The sequence below is a fragment of the Chaetomium tenue genome, assembly GCF_020726465.1.
Source record: "Chaetomium tenue strain MPI-SDFR-AT-0079 chromosome Unknown F5144scaffold_4, whole genome shotgun sequence".
Classification (NCBI taxonomy): Eukaryota; Fungi; Ascomycota; class Sordariomycetes; order Sordariales; family Chaetomiaceae; genus Chaetomium; species Chaetomium tenue.
Window position 1 is genome coordinate 161,038 of NW_027117332.1, and position 26,704 is coordinate 187,741.

Consider the following 26,704-nt stretch of genomic DNA (forward strand, 5'->3'; position numbering starts at 1 on the left):
GCGACCCGGGAGCCATCGGGTTGTGACTACCCAGCTCATACTTCAAGGCTAGTCGAGAGGAACTGCTCGAACGACGCCGGAGTCTAAGGATTGTATATTAGCCGCAGAACATTGAAGGCATCGAAAATGGAACGTACCTCAGGTTTAACCACGCCCTGGTTTGTCAGGTATTTCAACACGCCCTTGATCACGTCGAGCTGCTCGTCGGCCGTCAACTCCATGATGGCCAGCTCCATGACGTGGGTGACCGAGGACCGCTTGAAGGCAATGAAGGTGTGGTAGTAAATGAAGGCGAAGAGACCCATGATGAACTGACAGTCCATCCGGTCCGTCATGCCACCGTGGCCAGGGATCGAATCACCAAAGTCCTTGATCTTGAACGTCCGCTTCAACCCGGAGGCAAAGAAACCGCCAAACGGCGCGATCAGGGAGGCAAAGCTGGCCCAGAAGAAGGTGTGGATCTGCATGGGAGACGTGGTGATGCTGAGCGTGTAGTTGGGAGGGAGGAAAAACAGCTGCGGCGTGGAGTAGGTGCGGGGGATGAAGACGGGGTTGGGGTCGCAGTCCAAGCCGCTGAAGATGTTGGCGCCGAGGTTCGTCGCGGGGCAGATGAAGTACTGGGAACGCAGCAGAATGTTGGTGAGGACAATGCCGAAGAGGACGGTCATGATCCACGCGCCGACGAAACCTTCGACGGTCTTCTTGGGGGACAGCTTGATGAGCTGTGTGCGGCCAAAGGTGATACCGCAAATATAAGCGAAGATATCGTTCGTGATGACTAGGGCCGCCGGCAAGAAGAACCAGATCATCCCCTCGAGGACGTTATTCATGACGAAATGGGCCTGGACGACGATGAGGAAGAGGGCCATGTGAGTCCAGGCAAATTGCGAGAACTGGAACTTGAGGTGACCGGTCTTGAGCGAGCCGACGAAAAAGACAAAGCCTAAGCACAAGGTGGGTATTTTATCAGCACATTTGAACCAGAGATGGCGGGAAACAGACTAGCAGGGGTACATACCGAAAACGTAGAGAATGAAGCTGATGAAACGGTGATGGGTTGCCAGCGGCAGCAACACCTTGTCCACCAAAACGATATGCTTGAGGTAATAGACGACACTCTCTCCGTACAAAAAGTACATGGTTGTCGCGAGCCAATACCAATTCAGGCTCTTGGTTGACTGCAGATCTCGGGCACGACTAGGCACATTCGCGATGGCGATGACCTCTTTGAACGAGACGATCTGGATTGCGGTGATAATGACCAAAATGTAAACATGGCCCATGAACAGCGCGGCGAAGAAACCGCCTATCATGACAAAGGTCCAGAAGGTTCGTGTGATGAAGTTGGCCTTCTTCTTCTCATAGTCGGATTGTTGTTGCTCCTCAGGGGTAGGGGGTTTCTGCGATCGTGATCGTCAGCTTTGAGGATCCGCGTCCAACAACCCGGCGCAAGGGGTATTTACCTCTTGGATGTTTTCCAGCGTCCCACTGGACCTCGCCTTGTTCGGCGACCCCTCTTCGCTCACATCGCTGAAGCTGGCACGACGCCCATCTTGACCGTTGGAGTGCTTGTTGTTGTGGGAGAATTTAACTCCCCGGCGCGATCTGCCCGTCATGCTGAAGGTAGGCTGTTTGTTCCCCGGTTGCTAGGTCGCCGCTCGATCGAAGCCGGCCCTGATTATGAGGAAGCGTGGCTGACAAAGGGGGAGGCAGGATGAGCGCGCGTCAGCTCGGTCGGAAGCTTGGGCTCGGCTGATTCGGGGGTCGCGGGTTGGCCGCAGGATTGCGGAGGAACGGCGTAAGGACAGGTGTTCTCCAATCGTCCTATCGTGAATTCCTAGGAGTGGTGGACAACGAGTGTTGGGCTTGCTTTGGGGCCAACTCACAACCTTGGGGAGTTGAGAGAAAGAACCTGGAAATCCTGGGTAACCCAGAAGTGCCAGCCGTAAAGCGGATTGGCGTCTGAAATTTCGAGGTTTGGAGGCCCTACGTCAATCCGCCCGACCTTGGCTCCTTGGCTCCGCAACAGGGACTCGGGAGCGGAGTGGGGCAGATTTATCACCGGCGATTGGGATGGTCCAGGTAGGTCTCGGACACGATTGGCAGCAACCAGGGGCAGGTGTATCAGACGAAATTCTGCCCGAACATATATGAATATGTAGCCGGAGATTGATTGGAAATTTAAGTTTGATGTTTGGAGAAAGCTGTGATTGAGAATTAAACCTGGTATCAAGCTGCCGCGAGTTCAATGGAGGGGCTTGGCACTCTGAAAAGGTCGGGTTGCAGGACAGAATCTGGAGGCTGTCGCAAATCACATGTCAAGCATTTGCCCCACCCATCGGAGTGCTCTCACACCGAAAGCCCGGTGAGGCGGGGGTTTTGGTCCCTGGAACTTGGCCTAAACGCGTATATGCCAGGTCGAAACCACATCTCAAAACGACGCGGCCCCTTGACCTCTTCCAGACGGGCAAACACACGTTTTGTGCCCGGGCGCATTGCCCTACCATGCTCTGGCAAAGCGTCAATGGCGTCATGTCGACAATTGGCGGCCATGGATGACTTTTCCGACGACGGCTTCGACGACCTGAACGATACGGTGCTGCAGGAGCTCGAAAATAATGCCATTCAGTTCACCCAAGCTCAACAATTGGCTCAATCGCAGGCTGCGCCGCCAGTACAAGATAATGCCTTCGAGTACGACTTTGACGATGACGATCTTGATGATACCGTCGTGATTGACGAGCACGCTCTCCCGCCACCCCGACCCCCACAACAAACCGCCCTTCCAACCCAGCAACCCCGCCATCCTACAACAGGCATACAACGATGGAATCCTCAGCTGCCGCCCTCGAGGTCGGTTTACCCACAGCGTCCGCAGTATGTGCAACCTCCTGTCTCATCAGCGCGCCCGCAACAAGCGCCACGGCAGTCGCAGTTTACCCGCCCGCCTCTGCAAGCCGCCCGCCCATATGCGGTCCCACCATCGCAAGCCCACCATGGTGCCGGACCGGCAAGTCAGAATGAGATCATCGCAACGCTGCGGGCTCGTGTGTCAGAATTAGAGTCACACCTCACGGCGTCACATGGAGAGAATTCCATCCTCCGTTCTGCACGCGGCAAAGACCGCGCAACTTTCGAAACCGAGATCGCGCGTATAAAGAGGGAAACGACTGAGAAGCTTGCCGAGCAAGAGCGCATCGCCGAGCAAGCCCGTGCGGCAGAGCGCAGCACAGCTACCGAGCTACAATTTGCCCGTCAAGACCTTAGAGAGGGACTGGGACGGGCAAAGCCCAAGCGGAAAGATGGAGGTGGCCCGGCAACACCTAGGAAGGATAGGACGTGGGGAATGGCCGATGGATTCGACGGAATCGAGGTCCTGTCCAGCCCTAGTAAAACCCAAACCTTGCGACGGAAGGATTCGGGCCCCTCTGCGCTACCCCCGGGGGAGCGTACGCCGACCAGGGGAAAGAGAAAGCGTCCTATTGTTGATAGCCCAACGTTTGCTCTCGAGACAGACGGAGGAGAGGTTTTCGATAACGCACGTACGGTCAACATACCAACCATACCGTCAAATATATTCCCCCTCGATGTAAGCCCATCGAGCCTTTCTATCACAATATATATACCACCGCTAACCACCCTGAAGTTCCTGAGGCTATTTCTAGATCACACCGCAATCTACGACCAGCCCCCTACGTTCGATGTCTTCTCGCACTACGCCTTCCCCGCGGACCCGAAGCATTCGCTGGCATCCATCATCCTTCAGAGGCTGCCCCAGATGGGAGTACCTGGCGAGCCGTTAACGCTCTTGGTCGAGTTTGCGGATATGCTGATCGAGATGTGGCACCAGTGTCTTGCGCAGCGATACTACGGGCCCATATACCACCTTGTCGCCTTAATCGTATATACTCTCGAACTTAACGCGACCGAGGTCGCGTCACACATTATTTCGTTACTGATTCCGGTCTGTATAACAACATGCCGCCTTGTGGCCCTTCCCCGGCTCAATAGTGTTGGCGGCGATCTGTCAACACACCCCGACACGGTAGTTCGACAACTATATCTCAACATCGACGTTACTCATTGTCTCTCCCTCCTATACCTCGCCGCCCTGGCTTGCCTGCCAGCCCCCCTCCAAGGGTCTGACGCCTCTCCACAACTGGAGTTCTGGAGGACAATGGAATTTGACTTTGTCTTGACGATGCTCTCCCCGAAGCATCCGGAAACAGATTGGCTGGTCATGATGTCCATCTTGCGAACGTCGGTCACGTGTGATAGTATCGGCCCTATCCCGTCGTCGACAACCGAACCGTCGAGCGGCCGTACCGAAGCAAGAAACCCTCGTGCAGTTGCGGCTACGGTAATTGACTGTGTGTCTTCCTTTCTTTGCGAGCCGCCGCGGTGGGCAGCCCACGGGTCCGGGAAAGAAATCATGGTGAGGTCGGCGGCACTGGAGACTCTGACAATATTTGCCACAAGTCACTTCGGTACACTGCAGATCGCAGAGAGTGACGTTGCCATCCCGCGTCTTGTTACGGTGCTGTGCTGGGCTATCGATCGCTTGTATGACTCGGACCTGCCCGTGCAGGTGGAGAAGCAGACGGGCACGGGGAACTCTCGGGGTAACAGAGGGGATCAACAGGTTCCAAACGATGCCGAAGCCATGGAGATAGATGGCGCAAAGTCGCACAGCGAACCCTTGGGTATTACCGACGAGACGACACTGGATGTGATCACCGATCCTATAAGTCTCCTCTACCACATCATCTCGCTGGCAACACGATTGCTCCACTTTATTATCACGGACCCAAGGACATCGATCGCTGCCAACACGTCCGCAAAGCTGGCTGCCTCTCACGGCGGCTCGCAACGCTACTTTCTAGCACTCGCGAGGCTCAACTTTGCCGAGGAAGATCTGGTCATGGAGGCCGGGATTGACGCTGAGACAGTGGAATTGGCCCATGAGCTGCTAGAGCTAGCCGTTACGCCAGATGAAGGCGAGGAAATTAGCGATATGTTTGATTGACATGGTGTTTATAAGGTGGACGAGGCTGGCAGATGGAGGTTGATACCCGGATGTGCTTCTTGCAGGGCGACATTCTGACATGTTGAGAAAAAGCATTTAAAATAGACTATGGATGTTTCGCAGTGAATAGTTATTTTGAGCCTCCGGTTGCTCTGCTTGATCCCAAACTGCTCGAGCACCTCACAAACGTCGCCTGACCACGGGGGCCTGGAACAGTCTGGTGTTGGGAGGCTCAGGAGGTCTCAGGCAGTCAGGGTCACCAACAGGATCCCTCCCAGCCGATCTTTGGTGGGGCTGCGGCGAAGCTGAACAATCGGAAACAGAGATTGGTGTTGTAATTGGCTGACGTGGGGTGAGTGGAGTCACGTGGATCGCGGGGTTGTGATGGGTTCTGCATCTCTCGAGTCAACAGCCCTGCCTTAAATCCGCCAAGCCTGGCCATTCTCGAAGCCGCCTCGACCGACCCTGTCACCAACGATACTTTCGGTTGTTGCCAGCCCGCCAGTGCCCGCCCAGGAAAACCAACTGCGGGACGCACCGAAGCCGCGACACCACTTCTTTCTGACTTGTGATTCTTTGTTTCTGACTTTTCACTCTGGTCTTCGCCAAACCCATGGCTAGGAGTGCAAACAAAGAAGGACGCTTTGCATTGTACCCTCACATCTAATTCCCTAATGTTGACGAGCCTTGGACGGGAAACCCAATTGCTCTTGTCTGCCCGCAACGCGTTTGTTACCCGCTGCGAATCCCGGTCCTCTCCGTTCTTGATCAATGCTTTTGTCTCAACGCTGCCACAGGTGATTTCTCGTCGATACCGACGCCACCTAGCATCGAACCATGTCTTCCCAACCGAACTCCCCACGCCCGGGACAAGACCATACACCCGCACACCCCAGCGGTCTCCGCCAGACCTACACCGCTTCCTCATCCAGCTCCGTCAACGACACCGCGGGCCAAGCCTCTTCCACACGACGCGATGCGGGCCCCTCGAACCGCCCCGTGGCGGGGCCGAGCAGGCAGCATGCAACAGAGTCGACGTCTCTTCTTGGCGCCACACTAGACTTCCGGGAAGAAGCACATGAAGGGCCTTGTAACCACGGCACCTTCTCGCCACGGCCGGCAAGTCCTTCGGGGAGTCTTCCGGCCGACTGGCTTAGCCCTTCCGAATCCGAGACGGAGGCCTCGGTGCCCGGTATTGACGGCACAGTTTCGGAGGGCTCGAGACGTAGGAGCTGGAAAAGGCGCTGGGCGTCCAAAATGAGAAGCAAGAAGATGAGCACGTCGAGTGCGCTGGCCGAGCAACATGGCGTGAAGGACTCTGCCCTGATGTAAGCGTTCTGCGCGGTGCACAACGATTGCACTGCTCATACTAACTGGCCCCGTTTTAGGTACCTCTCATACTACCTGCCCGTCATGGTCTGGGCCAAGGAATACAACTGGTCGTATTTCAAGGGCGATTTCGTCGGCGCTCTCACCGTGGCCGGCATGTACGTGCCCATGGCGCTGTCCCTCGCCGATAACCTGGCCCACGTCCCTCCCCTGAACGGCTTATACGCCTTCGTCTTCAACCCGCTCATCTACGCCCTTCTCGGGAGCTGTCCCGCCATGATTGTCGGCCCCGAGGCGGCAGGCTCGCTTCTCGTCGGTACCGTGATTAAATCCATCGTCGACCGGGGTGGTAGTGATGATGACGCGACGCTGCAGGCCAGGCTTTGTGGCATCATAGCCGGAATGTCGGGTGCCATGGTCCTCATTGCCGGTGTTGGTCGTGTAGGGTTTCTGGATAGCGTGCTATCGCGCCCGTTCCTACGAGGTTTCATCAGCGCCATCGGTGTCGTGGTGGCCGTGGACCAGCTCATCCCTGAGCTCGGGCTCAATAAACTAGCCGATCAAGCCCACATCGGCCACGCCAGCAGCGTCGACAAGCTCACCTTTATCTTTCGCAACCTAGACAAAACCCACACGCTGACCTTTACGGTGGCCGCCACAAGCTTCGTCATCATCATGGTTTGCCGGGAGATTAAGCGCCGTATGCAGCCCCGGTACCCGGGCGTTGCTTACATCCCGGACCGCTTCCTCGTCGTTGTCCTGTCCGCGTTCCTCGCCTATTGGTATGAGTGGGACAAGGCTGGCGTCGCCGTGCTCGGCAAAGTCGAGGCGGCCAGCGGGCGCCTGTTCACCTTCCGCTGGCCGCTGCAGCCGGCCAACCTGGGATACATGCGTGAGGCCATGAGCACCTCGTTTCTGATCGCCCTGCTCGGCTTCTTCGAATCCTCCGTCGCAGCCAAGAGTCTTGGCGGCGAAGCCTTCGCCGGTATTCAACTGAGCCCCAATCGCGAGCTAGTCGCGCTGGGAACGGCCAACCTCGTCGGCGCTTGCTTCTCGAGCCTACCCTCCTTTGGCGGCTATGGCAGGAGCAAGGTGAACAAATCGACGGGAGGCCGAACGCCCGTGAGCTCCATCATTTTGAGTGGATTAACGCTGCTTTGCATCCTCTTCCTTTTGCCGTACCTTTACTACCTTCCGGTTTGCTTGCCCCTCCGCCGGTCTGTGATATGAGTCTAACGTCGCCCCAGAAACCCGTACTATCATCCCTGATCAGTGTTGTAGCCTGGTCGCTGATTGAAGAATGCCCGCACGACATCTCGTTCTTCCTTAAGATCCGTGCTTGGCAAGAACTGGGGCTTATGGCCGCCATCGTCGTTGCCACCATCTTCTTTTCCCTTTCTTTCGGCATGGCCATTGGCGTCGGGCTTTCCTTGTTACAGGTCATCCGCCACGCGACACGCCCGCGCATCCAAATTCTCGGCCGCATCCCCGGCACTAACCGGTTCGAGAACGCCGAGGCAAATCTTGACCGTCTCGAGTTCATCGAGGGGTGCCTGATTGTCAAGATCCCAGAGCCCCTGACGTTTGCCAACACTGGGGAGATGAAGACACGGCTCCGGCGGTTGGAGCTGTACGGCTCAAGCATGGCTCACCCGGCACTGCCGCGGCTGAGGAGGGAGGACTGGAACCGTAACATCATATTTGACATCCACGGCGTGACGTCGCTCGACGGTAGTGGAACACAGGTGCTCGAGGAGATTGTGCGGGACTACCGGCAACGAGGTGTCCGTATCTTTTTCAGCCGGGGGCCGGGACACGATTCCAAGGTCGGGCAATTGCTACGGAGCAGTGGCATCATTGAGCTCGCGGGCGGGGAACACCACTTTGTGGATGATGTTCACGAGGCGTTGAAGCTTACCGAGGCTGAGGAACAGAGCGAGCTCGGGGGCTCAGATGGCCATGTTACGGAGTCGCGGTAGTCACAATCCAGGAGCATGGCGTTCTATCAAAAGTTAATTGTGCGGCGACTGAGCTTCGATGACTGTCAACAATCCTCATTCTGTCCCTCATTGCGGCCGTCCTACCGGGAATGGACTAGGATGTGCCATCCCACTAACATTTCTGGGGCACTTCATTATTTTCATTGATGGTGCAGTTCTTTTTTCTTTCATCCCGTGCACGGCTCCAGATTTCGGACGAAGATGTCCGTCTGAAGTTGTTGAAGTCGGTCTGAAGCTCCTTGAGGTTGGTCTGAACATGTTAATGTCGGTCTGAACCTCCTGTCACCAGAGAACATCTGATCGAAGCAAAATCCAATCCTTTCATTGTGTCTTACTGCATGCTCCTGCCCGATTTCCTGCTTCTCATGGCTGGTGCACAGCCACTCACCCCTTGGCCAGATGTGAACAAGGCAACATGATTCTGTCCGCATGGCTGACTGCCTGCAGCTGGATATCTTAAGATTTGTCGAATTCCAAGGCTGGTGAACGCCAAGCGGAAAGCGGCGGCGATTGCAGAAAAGATATTCTACCACAAAGTCTGCGACTACGTCGGTGACTCCGATCAACCTGTTGACGCACAAGACCAGCAAGGAGCACAAGGAAGCACTGCGAGGTAGACTCCGGACACTCAGAGATGAGGCGCCCCATGGCGGTCCTGACTGAGTACAGCCTTCTGTCGCCCTCCATCCGGGTCATGCAAGCCCGACACCTCGCAGACTGGTTCTGCGAAAACGCGCGATGTCCTTACAGCAAACGCAAGCAGGAGGGCGCCGCCGAAGAGCTAGACAAGATAGCGGAGGACCAGACCTCGTCGACGCGGTGGGGTAACCCTTCACCATCGGAGTTGGTTCGCCCAGGCCGAACTCCAGGTGCCACAGGAACATGCGGGCACACGTATTTCTGACGCGCGGCGACGTCGGTGGCGGAGGGCAAAGGCATTGAACCAAACGCCATGCCGGCTCCCATCGCGAAGGGGTTGATCGGGGTTGACTCGCTGGGATTTCAATTTGGCTCAGGGACGGTTCGTATCCCATTGAAGACCATGCTGAGATATATATTAACATTGCCAGGTATGGCGTTCCCCCTGAGCAATACCTCGGGCTTTACCGCCCCTATAGCCCTTGGTGCGGAGGTCGGCGGCCTCGGCCCGTAGCAGGGCGACCTAACTTTACACAGATAATACAAACGCCCTCCACCCCGACCAGCAGTGCCCACAACCCATCACCCCTCATGCGAGTCGTCCACCCCGATCAGCCCCTTGTCGTACATAATCTTCGCGATCGGATACACAGCCCTCGCAAAATTGCTCCTCCTCTCCAACACATACCTCGGCGTGATGTGCTCAAACCCCGCGACCTTATGCGACCACCTATCCGGGGTAAACGCATGCAACAAATACGTAAACGACCAATCCCTCTCCCACTCCTTAAACTCCTCCGGCCGCTCCCACCTTGCCTCAAACGCCTCCTCATACCCCGGCAGCGCCACCCCCTCCACATAACCCACCAAATTACTCTCCACATCCCCACGCACCCCAAACAACGCATCCGTATCCTCCGCCCTCCAACTCCCCGGCGCAAACGCCTCCCTCTCCATAATCAACATCTCCCTCCCCCCGGGCTCCCCCACCAACCTCTGCCCCACGCGCGTAATCACCTCATTCGAATGCGTCGTCCACCCGCCCGTATACACCACATGCATCTGCTCCCTCCACAACCGCACCATCCTCCCCCCCTTAACCGACATAAACGTGCCACTATTGATCTGCCCGCCCAGCTGGCGGCCCGCCACCGCTCTGAACCCGCTCTCCCGCAGGGGCCGCAGGTCGCGCAGGGCGTGCACGTCCCAGTCGAGGTAGACGCCGCCGTGGTCGTGGACGGCCTGGACGCGGACGAAGTCGGAGCGGTGTTCCATGTTGGCGAGGGGTTGGCCGTTGCCGGCGTGGGTGGGCACGGGGACGGTGTGGATTTGGAGGGGGATGAGGGTGGTGTTGAAGATGTGGGCGTTCCATTTGCCGGCGGTGCCGTTGCGGGCGCGGGTGATTTCGGGGCCGGTGGGGAGGGTGTTGGTGTGCAGGTGGATGGAGTCGGGGCGGAAGTGGTGCCAGGCGGCGTAGAGGGAGAGGAAGTGGCTGAATTGGAAGTGGAAGTTGGTGGTGGTGTTGGGGAGGATGTAGACGAAGTGGACTTGGTTGGGGATTATGTCGTCGCGGGGTGGGGAGGAGGGTGAGGAGGGGCGGTGCGTTGGGGTGAGGTCGACGCGGGGGGTCGGGATGATGCGGGAGGTGGCGTCGTGGGGGAGGAAGAAGAAGAGGACGACGAGGAAGAGGGAGGCGGCGGCGGCGAGCTTGAGGACCGAGGGCGTCGTCAAGGGCTTGCCTTGGGCGAACATGGGGAGAGGGAGTGCTGTTTTACCCACAGCATGGGGATAAGGTTGAGGGATAAGCAAGGAACGAGGAACAGAACATCAGCAGCCTGGACAAGGGACGCTGAACGAGAGCCTCGTCGATCTTGGCGGGAAAAGACGGAGGAGAGAGAGGACGACGCTGGTATCAAAACATCAAAGGGAAGTTCAATGGAGGAGAAGCAGAATAAACGAGAAGATGCAAATCTGACGCGGTTTGGCTGTGGAGCGACAAGAATTTAAGATCGCTGCCTGCATGTCTCGCTCCGCAAGAAATACCAAGTACTGCATGGCGTCAGGGGCTGACAGTTGGTGCTGACTGGGGACACAAGAACTCGACTCGACAGTGTGCCACACACCACACAAACCAATCACCGGGGCTGCGCAGAGATACGAGGTCAACTGGAATGTTCGGATACTCGGTTATTTGACGAACGGGTTGTTGGTTGTTGGCAGTTCCCATCTTGATTAGTGCCTAGCCGTTGGAATTAGTATCCCCGGCCTTGAACTGATGAGTCCAGATGCGAGTCCGTTCAACTGGTCAACACATGTAAATGTAAAAAGATATCTCAAGTCTGTGTCAAAGTCTGAAACATGCATGATAAGAACTGCCAAGGAACCAAGCACCCGCCAAGTTCTCGGTTTCTCGGGAATTCCCCACAAGGTCGCGAAATGCGAACCCGAATTGGATGCCGCCCTGGCACTTGCCTGCACAATCCGGGCTGGGCATGTCGCAAAAATCCAAACCGCAAAACTCCACGCGCCCCACCACTGGAGCGTGGGGGCTGCCATGAACACTATGAACACTATGAACGCCCTTGGTGCTTGATGAAGAGATATGAAAGGGAGGAGAGGAAAGGTTGCGAGATTGAGAGAAACAGCGATTTGCTAACCAATGTTTATTCCGCGCAGTTTAATCCCCTCTGAACCATACAACAACTGCGACCTTCCCCAATTCAATTTCAAATTTCATCGACACCCACCAGCAACGGCAGGGACCGACTCCCGGTCCTCACCTCCGACTAATTACTATGTACTACTTATTATACGAATACCATACCGCGATAAACAACCACCCCTCACAACCTCACTCTCCCCTCTCCTCATCAGCACAACTCCAACACCCCTCCTCCCCCACCCCCTCACACCCCTCCACAAACCTCGCCACCCCCGGCCAAGGACACAACACCCTCCTCCGCACCGACCCATCCACCGGCGCGGTAACATTAACAGGCGACGGCCCCGGCGCTTGTCCTTCCTCCACCCACGCGCGCAGCTGTGCGAACAAGCTCGTCGGCTGTCCGCTCGCGTGCCCCGCGCAGTGGCCGAGTCCGGGCACCTCGTAGTGTCGGAAGAAGGAGGGGGTGTTGGCGGTGGTGGTGCGGACGGTGCGGAGGTAGTGGCGGGTGGCGTGGGGGGGGATGTAGGGGTCCCACTGTTGAGAGGGGGGGGTGGTTAGATTTTGGGGGGTTGTTGTTGTTTTGTTTGGGGGTTGGGTGATAGGGGGGTTAGGGGAAGGGGGTGGTGGGAGGGGGACAACTTACAAGACCGTGAAAGCTGATGATCTTTCCGCCGGCGTCACGGAACCGGGAGAGGTCGGGGTCGTCGGTGTCGAGGGCCGAGCGGTAGATCTGCCGCCCGTAGTACACCATGTCGTCAAAGTCGGTGTAGGACATCTTGCTGAGGTCGAACGCAGGGTCGCCGAGAGCGCCAAACTTCTCGATCCAGCCTGTGGTCAAGGGGCTTGGGTTACTGGCACACGTCCCGGAGCTGCAGTTGGTCGCTGCGGTGCCCGTGAGGACCAACATACCGTCGCCCTCGGCGCTGATAAGCGAGCCGGGTCCCGGCCCATACCAGACCGGGGCGCCGCCGTTGGGCTTGACCATGCCGTGCCACGTGGCGTTGACGACCACCGCGGCGGCGAGGCTGATCTCGACGGTTCGGTTGCCAGCTTGGGGACAGCTGGGGACCGGTGTGCGGACGAGCTTGAAGGGGTCGAACGAGGCCAGGCAGGCGTCGGGATCCGTGATGATGCCGTCGGTGATGCCGTCCAGCCCGTCGCATTCTTTCACGGCTGCCGCGGTGATGGCATCCATCTCGCAGCCGTAGGGGTACGTCTTGAGCACGTTCATCACTTGTTGGGGCCAGAACAGTCCCGTCCCTGTGAGGGTTGAATAGAGAATCGGTGCCCCGGCTGAGATGCCGTCGTACGCGTCGGGGTACCGCTGTGCGAGCATGAGGCCCTGTCGACCACCCTGGGAACAGCCGTTCCAGTACGAGTAGTCGGGGCCCTTGCCGTAAAAGCGTTTGATTAAGTCCTTGCTAATAATGGCCTGTTCCTGGGTTAGCTGACAACACAGCATAGCACCAGAGCCGGGTCTGGAGCAGGTCCTCTCTCACCTGCTCATTGAGCGACACAGACGCGAAATTGTTCAGCTTGTACCAGTTGACGTTGCCGGGGCTGGTCAACGCCCACTCGTCAGGCGTCACAGCGCTCCCCAGCCCGCCGTCGGTGGTGCTCGTCGCGTAGCCATCGCCAAGCGCGCCCTTCATCGTCTCCCAGGACAGCAAGAACCGACCGGCCTGCCACCCACCGCCGCCAACGGCCTGGAGACGGTCATTCCAGGTAGGGTTCTCGATGGGGAGCCATGTCTCAACAAAGATTTCGTCGTCCTGGCCTGGGTGCGTGTAGGATACGGTGACGTTGCAAAAAGTGGCGTTTTGGATCACGACCGTGGGTTGGGTGAACCGGGCGACGTCCACGCCGTACCCGCTGTAGTTGGTGACGAGTTTGGTGTCGACGGAGAGGAATTCGGCGCCGAACAGCGAGAGGCCGCTGAAGCTTGCTGGCACACAGGCGGCAGAGAGAGCTGCCGGTGTCATTGTTTGAGTTCAAATTGTACCACCAAGATGTGAAAAGAAAAGGATGTTGAGACGGCATTGAGAATGCCACAGCCCGCAGGGCGCCGGCCCCGTATTTTGAATCATTCCAATTTCATTTCATCCTTGGTTTCGAAAATTTGAATCCGAGGAACCCGATGTTGGCGTGTTGCCGATCGGGTTGCCCAGCGTTCATAGGCGTTCGCTCCCCACCGTATTCGTCGTATCAACATCTCACTGGGCGATTTCGGGGCCTTGCCAACAATGCGCATCTGCGCCTCAACGGGGCGTAATTTATTGGCATACCGAACCTTGGGCTCGGGTTGATCCCACGCCGTCAATTGGTATTTAATGCCACATGTGCAACCCACATGTGCTACCAAGTGACATAGATTCCAGTTTCTCGGCATACGTTGAGATCCATATCAGGGCAAAATGATGGGAAAGCTCGGCTCAACTGGGCAAGCCGAGCGAGGCCGAGTGTTGAGAGTTAAAGGTAGTTCGGGCTCCAGATTCAATTGCTGAGTAACAAGTTGCTAGAACAGTGTTGCTCACCGCCAGGCGCGGTCATGGATGTCCCAGAACACAAACAACATTGAACACCACATTATTTTGGCGGGGCATGTTTCGCGTACGGTGGTGGTTGGCTCAAAGAGGGTGCCCATACCCAAAGAGGCCGTGGGCGCAATATAAGTTCGGTTTGTGCAGCTGGTTTCCAACAGAGGACCACCACCTAGCTGGGTAGCTCAGCGGTTAGGCGGTGGCCCTCGGCCCACGGGCCATCTGGTTCGCCCCTCGTCACTACCGGACTTAAGGGAAGGCTAAGGTTCGAATCACGATGCTAGCTCGGGGTTTTTCTGGGAGGTATCGGGCCGCCGGTAGAGTCCTCCACTTCAGAAATACTTACGCAGTCGCCCGACGGGGCACCAACGGCTGCAACTGGGCACACGAAGTAAACCCCGAGGGGTTTCGTAACCAACTACCTCCCTTCGACCGACGAAGGGGGCTAGCCGGTGAGCTTTTGCTTTTCAACCAAATATCGTTCACCTCCCACCAGCTATGCGCTAACCTATATGAGGAGGTAGAAGTTAACGTATGATTCCAGCCGAGGGCCTTTCTTAGGAGGCGGCTACTCTACGAAATCCATGATTCGTTAGGAGAGGAGTTAGCGGTAGTTCGCATCTGCCTGGTTAAGGTTACTGCGGGAGTAGTCTCGTCAGAGCCGCCAGGGTCTGGCCGAGTCCACGTTGGTAGACAAACTGGCAGCTAGTCCCCTGCTGGGAGCCAAAGCTGATACAAATTCGGATACGCTTCTTAAACATGTTGGGAGGGTGTAGTCCGAATTTGGATCCATCCGCCATCAAATCGAATGCAACCACATGGCACTTGCAGGCCAAGCCCGGGGCTCGATAGTCCGGGGACATTCCCCCGTTCCATTTAGGGTTCATTGTTAAAAAGAATTGAGGCCGAGACTCCCTCGCATTGTAAGGTTGGTAAGGAATTCCTCTGCTGACGATTAGGGCTGAGCTGGTCCTCTCCACCAAAACCCACTACCGATACCACTTTCCAAGAGCCTAACGGTGAGGTTATTCCTCCGCTTACGCGACAAGAGGATCGCAACCCCTGCAGCATGAAGTTATTAGTTACGATCTCCATGCTATTTTGAGAAGCAATTCGAGAACGGTCAGGTATAGAAAGCATAGGTCCTGCTGTTGTTCTTTGCATTCCAGACTCGGCATCATCCTCCAAGACGAACACTCAACATCCACCAAAGCAAGCCTACCTACCGTGCTTCCCATATTCACCATGCTTCCCTCGTTTCTCGTTGCACCACTTCTGGCCGTCGTTGCCCTCGCCGCACCGAGCCCCGACCTTGAGGACCGCGCCGTCAAGTCTTGCACACTCAAGACCACGACCGCCGTCAAATACCGGAAGTGCGCCAGCACGAGCTGCACTGCTGTTGGGCAATACGCGAAGGGGGCGAAGGTGAAGGTCTCCTGCGTTAAGTCTGGCCAGTCCATCAAGGGCGAGACGTAAGTTCAAAATTCGAGTGCACCCTGGTCTTTGGCAGGATGTGAAGCTGATCCAATCCATGTCGTGCAGCGCCTGGGTTAGGAACCCGTCAGGATACTACGTGTCGGCCGCTTATCTGACACCGAACTTGGACAAGTGCGGCGCGCAATACATCTGTTCATAAAGGACAGCACCCGACTGAGATCTAATGGGATATGTACAAACGAGCGCCTGAAAGCAAGGGTTGGGAAGCAATTCTATTCCACCTAGTGTAATTAACGTATGTACATAACTTGATATTGAAGCGAGTAGGCCAGCCAGATAGACGAGCCAGCCACTTTCGGATTGATATAGCCAGACTTCTCAAGACACGCGGTTTGAAATAGTGATGATATCATCAGTCTCTGTTGCAGGTTCAATATTCCAAGTTGCTAATTAAGAGGGCGGCTCAAAGTCTCGGAGCACAACCTTAACTACCTAGGTATGTACGTCCCCTGCGCTGTGTTGTGGTATATAAATTATAATACGCATCGCGATTCTTCCGCTACCTATCGCCCACCACAACACAAGCTCACGAATGTCAACCCCCTAATACTCCAGCTGCTCAATCATCTCATCCGAGTTGATAAACGCACAACGCTCCCTCAACCTCTGCGCCCGCACCGCCTCCTTCGCGTACGGCCCATCAACAGCCGACAGCCCCTCCGACGGTCCGCCAGCCACAAAAACAGAAAACCCGTCATCCCCCTTCGCAAACGCCGGTCGAAACCCCTGGAAAGTATCATGCCCCTCTATCCCCAACCATCCGAGAGTCGCAAACATGGACCAAGAGCGCGACCCGCGGTTGGCGAGGCTATAATCGGCGGCGGTCGGTTGGTCGGGCAAGCGGTACTGCCAGAAGCTGGAGAAGATGTAGGCGAACTCGGCCGTGTGGATGGGGCCCCAGCCGCTCTGGTTGGTGGCGCGCTCGAGGAGGGGCTCAAGCACCGTCTGGTTCCAGTCGTACAGGAAGACGGTGTTGCCGGCGCGCGCGAGGTGCTCCCCGTACCAGATGGGCTCGCACGTCATGAGGATGTCGCGGAAGATGCGGGCGGCGCGGAAGAATTCGGGGGAGAGGGTCGGGGTGGACTGCGCGGTGAAGTCGGACACGGGGTAGAGGGAGAGGAGGGTGTCGAGGTTGGTGCTGGATACGCTGGGGATGTAGGCGGAGATGAATTGGCGGGTCTCGTCGGCGGTTTGGATGCTGGAGTCGGTGAAGAAGGTGAGGTCGTCGTCGCACCAGCCGAGCATGGTGGTTACGTTGGCGAAGCGCCCTTCCCGGATCAGCGTCGAGGGGGCAGCTGGGAGGAAGTCGTCGTCGACAACAGGGAGCCAGATATCTCCAATGTTGAGGTCAGAGCGGTAGGTTGCCAGGCTGGCGTTGAGGAGAGTTTGTGTGTCGAGTTCTCGCAGGCAAGCGATGGTCTCGTCTGAGTGGAGGGCGGCTCCATCACAGCCGACATGGTCAACCACCGCCTTCATGGCATCGATGGTGTAGGTACCGGTGATTCCAGGTTCCAGCGCTTGGCTCTGGCAGATGGCTTGTTGGAAAGGGGCGGGTTTAGTACCACCATAGGCCATGATGTGCATGCCAACAGAAAGGCCTGGAATTACATGTGTATGTTAGTATCGTTCAGGGGCTAGTTTCGGGGGGGGGGCCACGAACCCCCTGACGACTGTCCAAAGATGGTGATGTTGTCCGGATCACCTCCAAACTGCGCGATCTCGTCTCTGACCCACTCCAGAGCAAGCCGTTGGTCCCTGAGACCGGCATTTTCCGATCCTTCAGATTGGAGGGCGTCAGATTGTGCAAACCCGAAGACTGTGCCTAAGTTAGCATCCGCCGTTTGTCGTCCAATCACTCCCAAACACACATCACCGAAAACCCCCCCCACTTACACCCAAGCCGATAGTTCATCGCGACATGCACCACCGGCATCCCATTCTCCATCGACTGTCTGACCAACCCATCCGGCAAAATGGTCGGATCATGCGCATTCCCCGCCCAAAAGCTCCCCCCATGAATATACACCATCACCGGAAACTTTAAGCCATCCCCCTCCGTCATCCCCTTCGGCCTCGCCACATTCAACCGCAAACAATCCTCCGACACCTCCGTAATCTCCCCCAACGAAATCGGCGGCGCCCACTTCCCCAGCGCCTGCGGACAGCTGGGGCCGTACTCGGTGGCGTCGACATGGCTCCCGGGCGCGGGGTGGTATCGGCGCGGGGGCTGGAAGCGGTGGGCACCGCTGGTGTCTTGGCCGTAAGGGATACCGAGGAAGACATCCATGCTGCCGCGGGGGAAGCCGTGGTAGGTGACGTTGTTTTTTGCGTGGACGACGGGGGCGCGGGAATATGCGATGGCGGAGCCGAAGGTGGCCAGCCAGGTGCTGAGGAGGAACCTCGTTGTTCTCATGGTGGGTGGCTGTATGCGACGGGGGATGAGGGGAGTTGATGGGATTTGAAAGGGATATACTCCAGTATGTGGGAGCTGCGGGTCGGCCCCGAGTTTTTATAATATGTTGTGACGGGAATCGTCGGCGAAATCGGCGGCGTGCCTGACTTTTATGACCTTGCGTCTGTAAGACATGAGTGGGACGCTAATGCAACTACTGATGCCAATCACAACCGCATCCAGAAAGAACAAAACAAGATGCGTGGGTGTTGACTCAGTTCGTGTGATTGATGATCAAGTGGAAAGAATGTCTCACATGGGCGATGTGTATGTACAAGATGAGTTACATTGGAATATGAAGAGCTGATATGTTGAACGGAAGATTTGGTTAAATGGATGTGGTTCTGGTGCGGTGAGCACCCATGTAACGTCGGCCTGAAGGGGTGGGGAGCCACATGCACGGTGATGATGAGAGAACCAAGATTCAAGATTACCGTGTCGCCGGGCAAGCCGTGTCCAAGATTAGTTGTAAGTAGGTCACAGGGTATATACCAAATTACATCAACCATCGTATACGCCCTGACAAACAAAAACAAAACAATCAAGCCCCTGGTATATGACGCCGCCCAAATGATGTGTGTGCTCAAAACAATAACTTTACACCGTTGCGCTCTCGCCATCCGAGTCCCGGCTCGCCGCTAGCCAGCCGGGATATCGTCGTTGGAACGAGTCAACGGGCCAATAAACATGCCCACAACTTCCGTCTTGATATGCTTCACATCAACAATATCCCTAGAGCACCCATGGTTAGCACATCCTGAAGAGCTTGCGTAGAATGGACAAAAACATACCAACCATCAGCCCGGCCACAATCATCCAGGCGCTCCAGATTCTGCCTCCCATTCTCCTTATGTCCAAACCTGACAAAATGCAAGCTCACCTGCGTCCGATCAAGCTTTCGCTTCTTCAGCTCTTCAATCAGACGCCGGACCGGCCTCTCGACACCGCACGCATCGGCACTGTTGTCGGCGTGTCCCCAGTTGCCGTCGGTAAAGACGTAGACGCTGACCTTCTTGCGAGCCCAGGGGATGACGTTGACTCCAAGTACCTTGTAGGGCAGGCGTGGGATGATGGTGTTGTCGATCAGCTCGCCGAGACGGCCCTCCATGAGGTGGCCATCGCCCTGGTACAGACAGTTGTTGACAAGATCGTGTAGGCGGCGGATGCGGCGCGCCCGGAAGACCTTGTGAGGCCGCGAAGCAAACGCCAGCTCTACCTGGTTCGGGTCCAGCCGCTTAGCTATGCAGGCCAGCGCCTTGAACCCGTCTGAGATGGTCGCCTTCTCAGCAGCCATGCTGGACGAATCATCGATCAAGAAGAGCTGGTCCCGCCCGCCGAGGTTGTGCTCGAGGTAGTCAACCAGCTGCGCCGTTTCTGGGTCAGCCGCCTTCCCTTGGCGCATGGCGTCCTTGTATTGGTGGATTTGGGAGACGCCGATCTTGGGGGATGCGCTGGAAGAGGTGCGTTGGGAGGCGTCCGCTTGCCGAGGTTCTAACGATGAGGGGGCCGACGGTCGATCTGGATTGGTATGCTGAGCATCGCGGGTGGTTGGCTCGGGATCGTCTCGTGTCAGTTGCGGACGTGTTGGGTTATCTGGCATGGAAGGCGGGCAATCAACTCCCAAACCGACACCCGGAAAAGTGCCGTTTGGTAGCGGAGGCGAGCCCGGCGACACACCGTCAAGGGTCGATTGCGGGGATCCCAACTCGGACCAGAGTTGGGATTGCACTGTCAAATCGGTAGCGCCGGACGGCGGTTGGGTACAAGGGGTTGCCAGGAAGCGGCTGTCCATAAACTGCTCGAACTTTTCTCCGATGTCCCTGGCCAGTAGACGGTCCTTCGGGGATTGGACGAGCATGTTTGCTTCGACCCAGTCGAGCACTTGGGGGGTAACGTCGTCCAAGGCGTGGCAGCGCTCTCGGAGCTTTCTGTGCTCTTGCTCGATGACGGGCAGTGGCTGGATGCTATTATGGAAGCAGCCCTCATAGCCGCTGTTCTTGAAGCGGGGGAGGTTTTCTTCGTGGTAGACCCTGCGTAGTCGGAAGTAGGTTATTTGCTCCTCGGTCCCGCCCACTACCCAAGCGGCGGTGTGACTAAGGAGGGCTCCCATTGAGAAGATGTCAGCCTTCGTGGTGATCATGTTTGTCCCTTTGTTGCGTTGGATCGTATGACGACAGCACTCGGGTGAGCCTGGGTGGGATGTTAGCTTCTTCTCACAGAAAGACCGGAGGTATGGACGTACTGAATCGCTGATTGCCCTGATGGTCAAGTCCCATCGGCCCGCCGGATCTCGCCTTGGCTGTTCTGACGCGACTGTACAGGCCAAAGTCGGCTACTTTGGGTGTAAAGTCATAGGGAGATCCCGACGGCCCCTTCATGATAAGGATGTTTTCCGGTCGAATGTCTTCGTGAATGCTGCACACAGGGGGACTGATGTCAGCACTGCTGTGGTTTGATGTGTCTCAGATCACCGGATGGAGAGGGACTTACCCCCTGATGAATTCATCATCGTTGTACGACATGAGTTGGTGGATCCTGTCCAGGCCGGAGAAGACCTGGAAGAGGCTCCTCCAAAACAGCACCACGTCCTCGACCGCAGAGGGCGGACTGTGCTTGCCGAAGAACTCGCCTAGATCTCCACCGTCTGCATATTCCAGTATCAAACAGTACGAGCCGAGTTGCCGGAATGACCCATGGAACTTGACTACGTTCGGCGACGGGGCGGCGCTGAGACGTTGTAGGGCACGGCGTTCGTTCGTGTAGAAATCCTCATATTTCTTGTTGTGGTAGATTTTGAAGACAAATGTCTGCGAAACGAGGCGCTTGTTTTTATCCTGGAGCGAGGCGGCAAGCAGTTAGCACTAGGATCGAGCAGGCGAAGAATCCTCGGGTGAAGGGGAAGCATACCAAACCGATGCGGTTATACTCGGGATGGATGTCGAAGCGATAAATGATGGCCGCGCTACCGTGTGCAATCTGATCGCCGAGTGTGATGGGCAGAATGCATTTATCGTCCAGAAAGCGGTCGTATAGCTGATCGGCATCGAACTGCAGCGGGAAGAACTGCCACTGGTTCTCCACGACCCGGGTGAAGAAGTCGCGGTAGAAGGTCGCGTCGGGCCATTCGCTTGGGCGGCGGCGCAACGGCAGCCTCTCGTCGGTGAGGTTGAGACTAATGAACAAGCGGGCGAGGAGGTGAAGGGTATCGTGGTGGGTGTAGACGAGGGTGGAGAAGATGCGGAGGTACTGCCGCTTGATGAGGTCGACGTCGATGTCGAGGCGTTCGGAAAAGGCGTGGAGCACCCTCGAGATGCGTGGTCTCGTCCAGTACCTCTGGAGTTCGCTGAGCGGGATGTACTGCTTCGGGTTCCCGACGATATCGCAGCCGGTGTATTTGGGCTTGGTGTCGGCGACGAACTCGGCGAACCCCGAGAACGGCTCGAGGTTGACGCCAAGGGCCATGGCAGAGCCGCGACGGATTGGCGGGGACAGACGTGAATCAGGACCAGTTAGAAAATGAAAGCGCTGTTTGGTTCGTTAACCCCCGCTTCGTCTGGACAAACCCATGTCGCAATGCCGCCTTCGTCGCTGGCGGGTTGGCGGGCACGGAGGGCGATGTTGATGAAGATTAGAACCGAGGATGCCCGATTGAACGAAATGGCAATCCCGGAACAAAAATGGTTTGAAGAAAAGCGCCATCTGCATGTCTTTTAGCAGCCTCACCCGCTGGTACTGTTGGTTCGGGGGAGGCAACCCGGATTGGAGGGCGCGACCTCACCTTCCCAACGTCGCTTAAGCGCCAGGACCCCCATTCGCTGGTCGCCTGCGGCCTGCGGCGCGGGAGGCGGAAGGAACCTTCAGCCCTTTTGGAGTTGCACAAAAATGCTTCAATGCGACCCTAAAATGCAAAAGCTGAGTAAGGAAGACGACAAGCTGAAGGAGATGAAACCGACATCTGGCACAGGACTGGCAAGGCTGGGTATAATCCACCAGTAACGTATATTATAAGCGAATGACCCATATAAGCGAGTGACCCACTTTCTACGCGACGCGATACCTTTGCACCCAACATCAATTTCCTCAACCATCTGAGATGCCACCTACTTTAAGAGAAGACCGGATAGTCTTGGCCCTCGAAGCTCTTCAGAACGACAAGAATCTGACCGAACGAGCCGCAGCTAAGATATATGGCGTCGACCGTAGAACCCTAGGTCGTCGTCGCGCCGGCAAGCCTGCACGACGCGATATGCCAGTCAACTCGCGTAAGCTCACAGATCTCGAAGAGCGTACGATAGTTCAGTATATACTTGAACTGGATGCGCGCGCATTTCCCCCTAGACTGCGTGGTGTGGAAGATATGGCCAACCACCTGCTCCGCGAACGCGATGCGCCCCCTGTCGGCAAGCTCTGGGCCCACAACTTCGTCAAACGCCAGCCACAGCTCCGTACACGTCGTACACGTAGATACGATTACCAGAGGGCCAAGTGCGAAGATCCAAAGGTTATTGGCGATTGGTTTACGCTTGTGCGGAATGTGAAGGCCAAGTACGGTATCCTAGACGACGATGTCTATAACTTCGACGAGACTGGGTTTATGATGGGTATGATCTTCCCAGGTATGGTAGGTACGACCTCAGATGGCCGTGGCAAGGCAAAGCTAGCCCAGCCTGGTAATCGCGAATGGGCGACTGTGATCCAGGGGGTTAACGCCCTTGGCTGGGCCATCCCTCCATTCATCATCCTGGCCGCGCAATACCACCTCGCCAACTGGTACCGCGAGTGCAATCTACCACTCGACTGGCGCATTGCGACTACCGACAATGGCTGGACTACCAATGCAGTTGGCCTTGAGTGGATCAAGCACTTCGACTACCATACGGCGCCCCGGACAAAGGGTATATACCGGTTGTTGATTCTCGACGGCCACGAAAGCCACCACTCCACCGAGTTCGAGCTCTACTGCCGGGACAACAAGATCATCACACTCTGCATTCCTGCACACTCCTCCCACAAGTGCCAGCCACTTGATGTTGGCTGCTTCGGGCCACTGAAACAGGCATACGGTCGCCTGATCGAGGAGCTGATGCGCGCACACTTCAACCATATCACCAAGCTCGAGTTCCTTTGTGCCTTTCGCGAAGCCTTCTTTGCTTCCATGACAGAGAGGAATATCCAGGGCGGCTTTGCAGGAGCTGGCATCGTACCATTCGATCCAGAGAGGGTGCTTTCTAAGCTGGATGTCAAGCTTCATACACCAACACCCCCAAACTCCCGGCCTGGTACTGCACAACCTTGGGTCTCTAAGACCCCGTATAATGCCCAGGAAACCCACTCGCAGTCAGACTTCATCAAGACCCGGATTGCCAGCCATCAAAATAGCTCCCCAGCTTCGGTGTTAGTTGCAGTTGACCAGCTTGCCAAAGGTGCAACGGCTGTAATGCACCAAGTGGCTCTTCTTCAATCAGAGGTCTCTTCGCTCCGTAAGGCCAACGAAGCACTAAGCAAGCGCCGGAAAGCCAAAAGAACACGTATACAGCTTGGAGGGGCACTTACTGTACAAGATTCACAGGATCTACTGGACCAGAGGGATGTGGGTAAGGGGGCACTGCAGGAAACACAGCCGGATAGTAGTGGTACAGGGGGGGCTCGTACGAAGGTTCGGCGCTGTGGTACATGTGGCAAGCCTGGCCATAATGCGCGCACTTGCCAGGAGGCTGTAGAAGTCGCTGATACAGCTATTTCCGATGTAATTGTAGTTAGTTCCTAGGGCTGTTGTATTGTAATTGTAGATAGTTGTTGCAAGGTAGTGGAGACTGGGTCACTCGCTTATATGGGTCATTCGCTTATAATATACGTTAAATGTATTGTTATACTCCAAGTATTTGTCCAAACTCCAGATTCCGTGCCGCTTTCCCAAACGCCTCGTCATGATTGACCCATTTCCCATCGTCAAAAACGCCAAAAAGAAACCGCTAACAAAAACCCCCCACATTCATGGTCCCGTCCAAGGGAACCCCAACCCCGACTTCTCCTTGCCGTTCACCACCACCGCGGACTGCTGCCGCTGCGAAGCACTATCCAACCCCGTCGACGTCGACGCCATCCCACCCAACCCCTTCTCATCCGCATACCCCCCGCCGGGGCCACCGTCGAGCCCGAGGCCCAGTGCCTTGGCATGGCGGCGGGCCCAGCGGCGCGCAAACGCGTACATGACGGCCCAGATGGTGATGGTGATGACGGTCAGGGGCAGGCAGATGGACAGGAACAGGCGCACGCCGGCGCCGCGCACCACCCAGTCGGTTCCCAGCGTGCCGTCGTCGTCCCAGTGGAGGACGCCGCTGCTGAAGAAAGTCTGGTGGGAAGAGGGTGTTAGTTGGGGTCTGGGGTGGGGTGGGTGGTTTGACTTGGAGGGGCTGCATACTACGACTAGTAAGAGAAGAGCTGGGATGCTTACTGCGATGAAGGTACCTGGCAGGAAGATGAGGGTGAAGATGGTGATGACGTGCATTGAGAGGGTCTCTTGTTTGGTCTTGACGGCGATCTCGTGCATCTTGTGGGTCCATTTCATCATCTCATCGCTTGATGTTTGGGCCACCACCTGGAACGCTTTGGATGTTTGAATACTGGTGTGTTGGCTAAGGGCCTCGAACTGTGATGGTCGTGTTAGGGACCCGGGGGACGGGAGCTCGGCCGCTGTTGCTTACCATGTTCTTGTCGTTCTCCACGGTGCGAGAAAGATCCAGGAGGCGACGGCGGTGGGCAGCCAGGTCGCGGAGGACGGTGCGCACCCTCCGGAAGAAGACGGCTAGCTCTGCTTTGCATTGGTCTCCCTTCAGTAGCGTAGTGAAGGCGTGCGAGGCGATGACCGTCTGGTACTGCTCTTGGACCTGGGAAACGACATCGTCGTTCTGTTCCAGCGCCATAAGGGACCGGTCGATCTCATCGCCGATCAGACCCAGCCGCTGCAGTTCGTTGAAGGAGAACCGCTCCTCCAGTTCTGTCAGCTTCTCCATCAGCACATCCCGCTCCGGCACGGGAGCTTTCTCTGGCACCGGGCTTTCTAGTCCTCCGGTAGCGCGCCGCAGGAACCCCGAAAGCGTTCGGCTGGTCATGCGAGTTGGCGTTGGGGGTTCGCGAGGGGTTGAAGGCTCTGAGGGGACATCCTCGAGAAGATTGTCTTGCCCGTTTCCGCGGCTCGTGGAGGATAACCGGGAGATCGTTCTTACGGTACCGCGTCGGGAGAAGCCGCTGCCGCGGCGCTGGAAGCTCTCGGCGAGTCTGACCGGGCTGGCAACGCCCTCCACCGGCGCAACCTTAGCATCGACGGAACGAGTCCGGAGCGTGTCCTCCATACCGTCGATGTATTCGCTCCAATACTCGACAGCCCACTCGAGCATGATGAGGTGCACCTGCAGACTTGCCACGAAAGAGCGCTCTGGCGTCTTCGGGGCATCAGGTCGCAAGTGCCTGTCCGTATCAGTGGCGTCCTTGATGCGCTTCGCGAGCTCGCTGTTGCCTTTGAGGAGGATGTAGACGGCGCGGCCGGTTTCCAAATCCAGGGAGTGATACATGGATGCGTGGCGTAGCGGCCATTGATTCTTCTCATCAGGCATATTGCTTTTCTCAACCGTGAGGAGGTTGAAGGCGTGCTGCACTTGAATGCCCGACCTCCCCAAGTGCGATAGTTGGAGGGATGGGGCGTTCTCATCGAGGTAATTTTCGTGCCGGAACATGGCATAGTTGAGTGGTCGGCTACGGGACCTGAAGGTAAACACCAGATCTAGAAACGAGGGCATAACTTGATGGTAGGTCAAGAGCATCGCGAGTTGTTCTCTAGAACAGCTCAGGGGGTCTCTTGAGGTCTTTGAGTGCAAGAAGCTATTGCACTGGGTTAGCCATTCTGAAAAGTCTACGGAAACAAATGGCAAGAAGAACCTAGCGGGCCAACTAACATGAACCGCCACCACGGGTCCTTTTCTTCAGGGTCAAGATGGGCCTCGACATCGTCCACCTTCTCAAGCAGCCGCCCTCGATCGAACGCCACGGCATCATACTGAAGATCACGGACGTAGAGTGACCGATGTGATTTGTGAAATACGGTTCCTTGACTCAGACGTGTCTGGTACGATTTCTGGGTATGGCCAAAAGCCTCTGTCCTCAAGAGAGTTAAGGGGTAATCCTTTGATCGTTGGCAGCACGCAGCAAACTCTGCCGCAAGATGGTCGTCAACTTGGGTCGTCATGATGGTTCGTAAATTCGTGAGTGCTGAACCAGCAGCAACGATTCTAATTGGCGGTTGGATTAGGTTAGGGCTGCGGGGAATTGGGCAAGCAACCAGCGCCGTGACGTTGCCAGCTTTTTAGAATGTGCGGCTCCGTCAATAAACAAAAGACAAAACCCCGGTGATCAGGAGGTTGCACACGCTGAACACGCGTGTTCCTGAGAAGCGTGAGTTGGCCTCCGCCGAGGCAGATTTCGGGCGAACCGCTGAGCCCAGCCAACCACAGCCCATAACGAACTAGCGCGGTACCGGGCCGCCTGACACGAGTGGCGGAT

The 26,704-nt window shown here is 56.6% G+C and overlaps 9 protein-coding genes across 9 annotated transcripts; 3 read left to right on the top strand and 6 right to left on the bottom strand.

Moving 5' to 3' along the window:
* Positions 1 to 83: 83 nt before the first annotated feature.
* F5144DRAFT_488976 (cytidylyltransferase family-domain-containing protein) lies at positions 84 to 1,616 on the bottom strand (the record flags this gene model as incomplete). The annotated part of the gene is made up of 3 exons (XM_066785698.1): positions 84 to 943; positions 1,019 to 1,400; positions 1,464 to 1,616. The coding sequence occupies 3 exons, from the start codon at positions 1,614 to 1,616 to the stop codon at positions 84 to 86; spliced, it is 1,395 nt and encodes a 464-aa protein (XP_066642401.1).
* Positions 1,617 to 2,551: 935 nt separating this feature from the next.
* F5144DRAFT_547403 (uncharacterized protein) lies at positions 2,552 to 5,026 on the top strand (the record flags this gene model as incomplete). Its single annotated transcript, XM_066787469.1, has 2 exons — positions 2,552 to 3,589; positions 3,647 to 5,026. The coding sequence occupies 2 exons, from the start codon at positions 2,552 to 2,554 to the stop codon at positions 5,024 to 5,026; spliced, it is 2,418 nt and encodes an 805-aa protein (XP_066642402.1).
* Positions 5,027 to 5,423: 397 nt separating this feature from the next.
* On the top strand, positions 5,424 to 8,428 carry F5144DRAFT_213356 (sulfate transporter family-domain-containing protein). The gene is made up of 3 exons (XM_066783068.1): positions 5,424 to 6,354; positions 6,415 to 7,552; positions 7,603 to 8,428. The coding sequence occupies exons 1-3, from the start codon at positions 5,864 to 5,866 to the stop codon at positions 8,332 to 8,334; spliced, it is 2,361 nt and encodes a 786-aa protein (XP_066642403.1). The 5' UTR covers positions 5,424 to 5,863; the 3' UTR covers positions 8,335 to 8,428.
* A 1,148-nt stretch (positions 8,429 to 9,576) lies between these two features.
* On the bottom strand, positions 9,577 to 10,746 carry F5144DRAFT_592320 (uncharacterized protein; the record flags this gene model as incomplete). The annotated part of the gene is made up of 1 exon (XM_066790354.1): positions 9,577 to 10,746. The coding sequence occupies one exon, from the start codon at positions 10,744 to 10,746 to the stop codon at positions 9,577 to 9,579; it is 1,170 nt and encodes a 389-aa protein (XP_066642404.1).
* A 746-nt stretch (positions 10,747 to 11,492) lies between these two features.
* On the bottom strand, positions 11,493 to 13,961 carry F5144DRAFT_570517 (Tannase/feruloyl esterase). Its single transcript, XM_066788776.1, has 3 exons — positions 13,159 to 13,961; positions 12,303 to 13,091; positions 11,493 to 12,193 (listed from the first exon to the last, which is right to left on the bottom strand). The coding sequence occupies exons 1-3, from the start codon at positions 13,639 to 13,641 to the stop codon at positions 11,846 to 11,848; spliced, it is 1,620 nt and encodes a 539-aa protein (XP_066642405.1). The 5' UTR covers positions 13,642 to 13,961; the 3' UTR covers positions 11,493 to 11,845.
* Positions 13,962 to 15,365: 1,404 nt separating this feature from the next.
* On the top strand, positions 15,366 to 15,984 carry F5144DRAFT_629318 (uncharacterized protein). The gene is made up of 2 exons (XM_066792374.1): positions 15,366 to 15,671; positions 15,742 to 15,984. Exons 1-2 carry the CDS (start codon positions 15,445 to 15,447, stop codon positions 15,833 to 15,835), a joined length of 321 nt encoding a protein of 106 aa, XP_066642406.1. The 5' UTR covers positions 15,366 to 15,444; the 3' UTR covers positions 15,836 to 15,984.
* A 67-nt stretch (positions 15,985 to 16,051) lies between these two features.
* On the bottom strand, positions 16,052 to 18,494 carry F5144DRAFT_570523 (Alpha/Beta hydrolase protein). Its single transcript, XM_066788777.1, has 3 exons — positions 17,590 to 18,494; positions 17,357 to 17,512; positions 16,052 to 17,294 (listed from the first exon to the last, which is right to left on the bottom strand). The coding sequence occupies exons 1-3, from the start codon at positions 18,107 to 18,109 to the stop codon at positions 16,240 to 16,242; spliced, it is 1,731 nt and encodes a 576-aa protein (XP_066642407.1). The 5' UTR covers positions 18,110 to 18,494; the 3' UTR covers positions 16,052 to 16,239.
* Positions 18,495 to 18,519: 25 nt separating this feature from the next.
* On the bottom strand, positions 18,520 to 22,106 carry F5144DRAFT_570527 (kinase-like domain-containing protein). Its single transcript, XM_066788778.1, has 5 exons — positions 21,056 to 22,106; positions 20,639 to 20,982; positions 20,391 to 20,563; positions 18,940 to 20,338; positions 18,520 to 18,880 (listed from the first exon to the last, which is right to left on the bottom strand). Exons 1-5 carry the CDS (start codon positions 21,608 to 21,610, stop codon positions 18,787 to 18,789), a joined length of 2,565 nt encoding a protein of 854 aa, XP_066642408.1. The 5' UTR covers positions 21,611 to 22,106; the 3' UTR covers positions 18,520 to 18,786.
* Positions 22,107 to 23,969: 1,863 nt separating this feature from the next.
* On the bottom strand, positions 23,970 to 26,620 carry F5144DRAFT_570529 (uncharacterized protein). The gene is made up of 4 exons (XM_066788779.1): positions 26,101 to 26,620; positions 24,853 to 26,026; positions 24,603 to 24,797; positions 23,970 to 24,500 (listed from the first exon to the last, which is right to left on the bottom strand). Exons 1-4 carry the CDS (start codon positions 26,388 to 26,390, stop codon positions 24,141 to 24,143), a joined length of 2,019 nt encoding a protein of 672 aa, XP_066642409.1. The 5' UTR covers positions 26,391 to 26,620; the 3' UTR covers positions 23,970 to 24,140.
* Between the last annotated feature and the right edge of the window lie 84 nt (positions 26,621 to 26,704).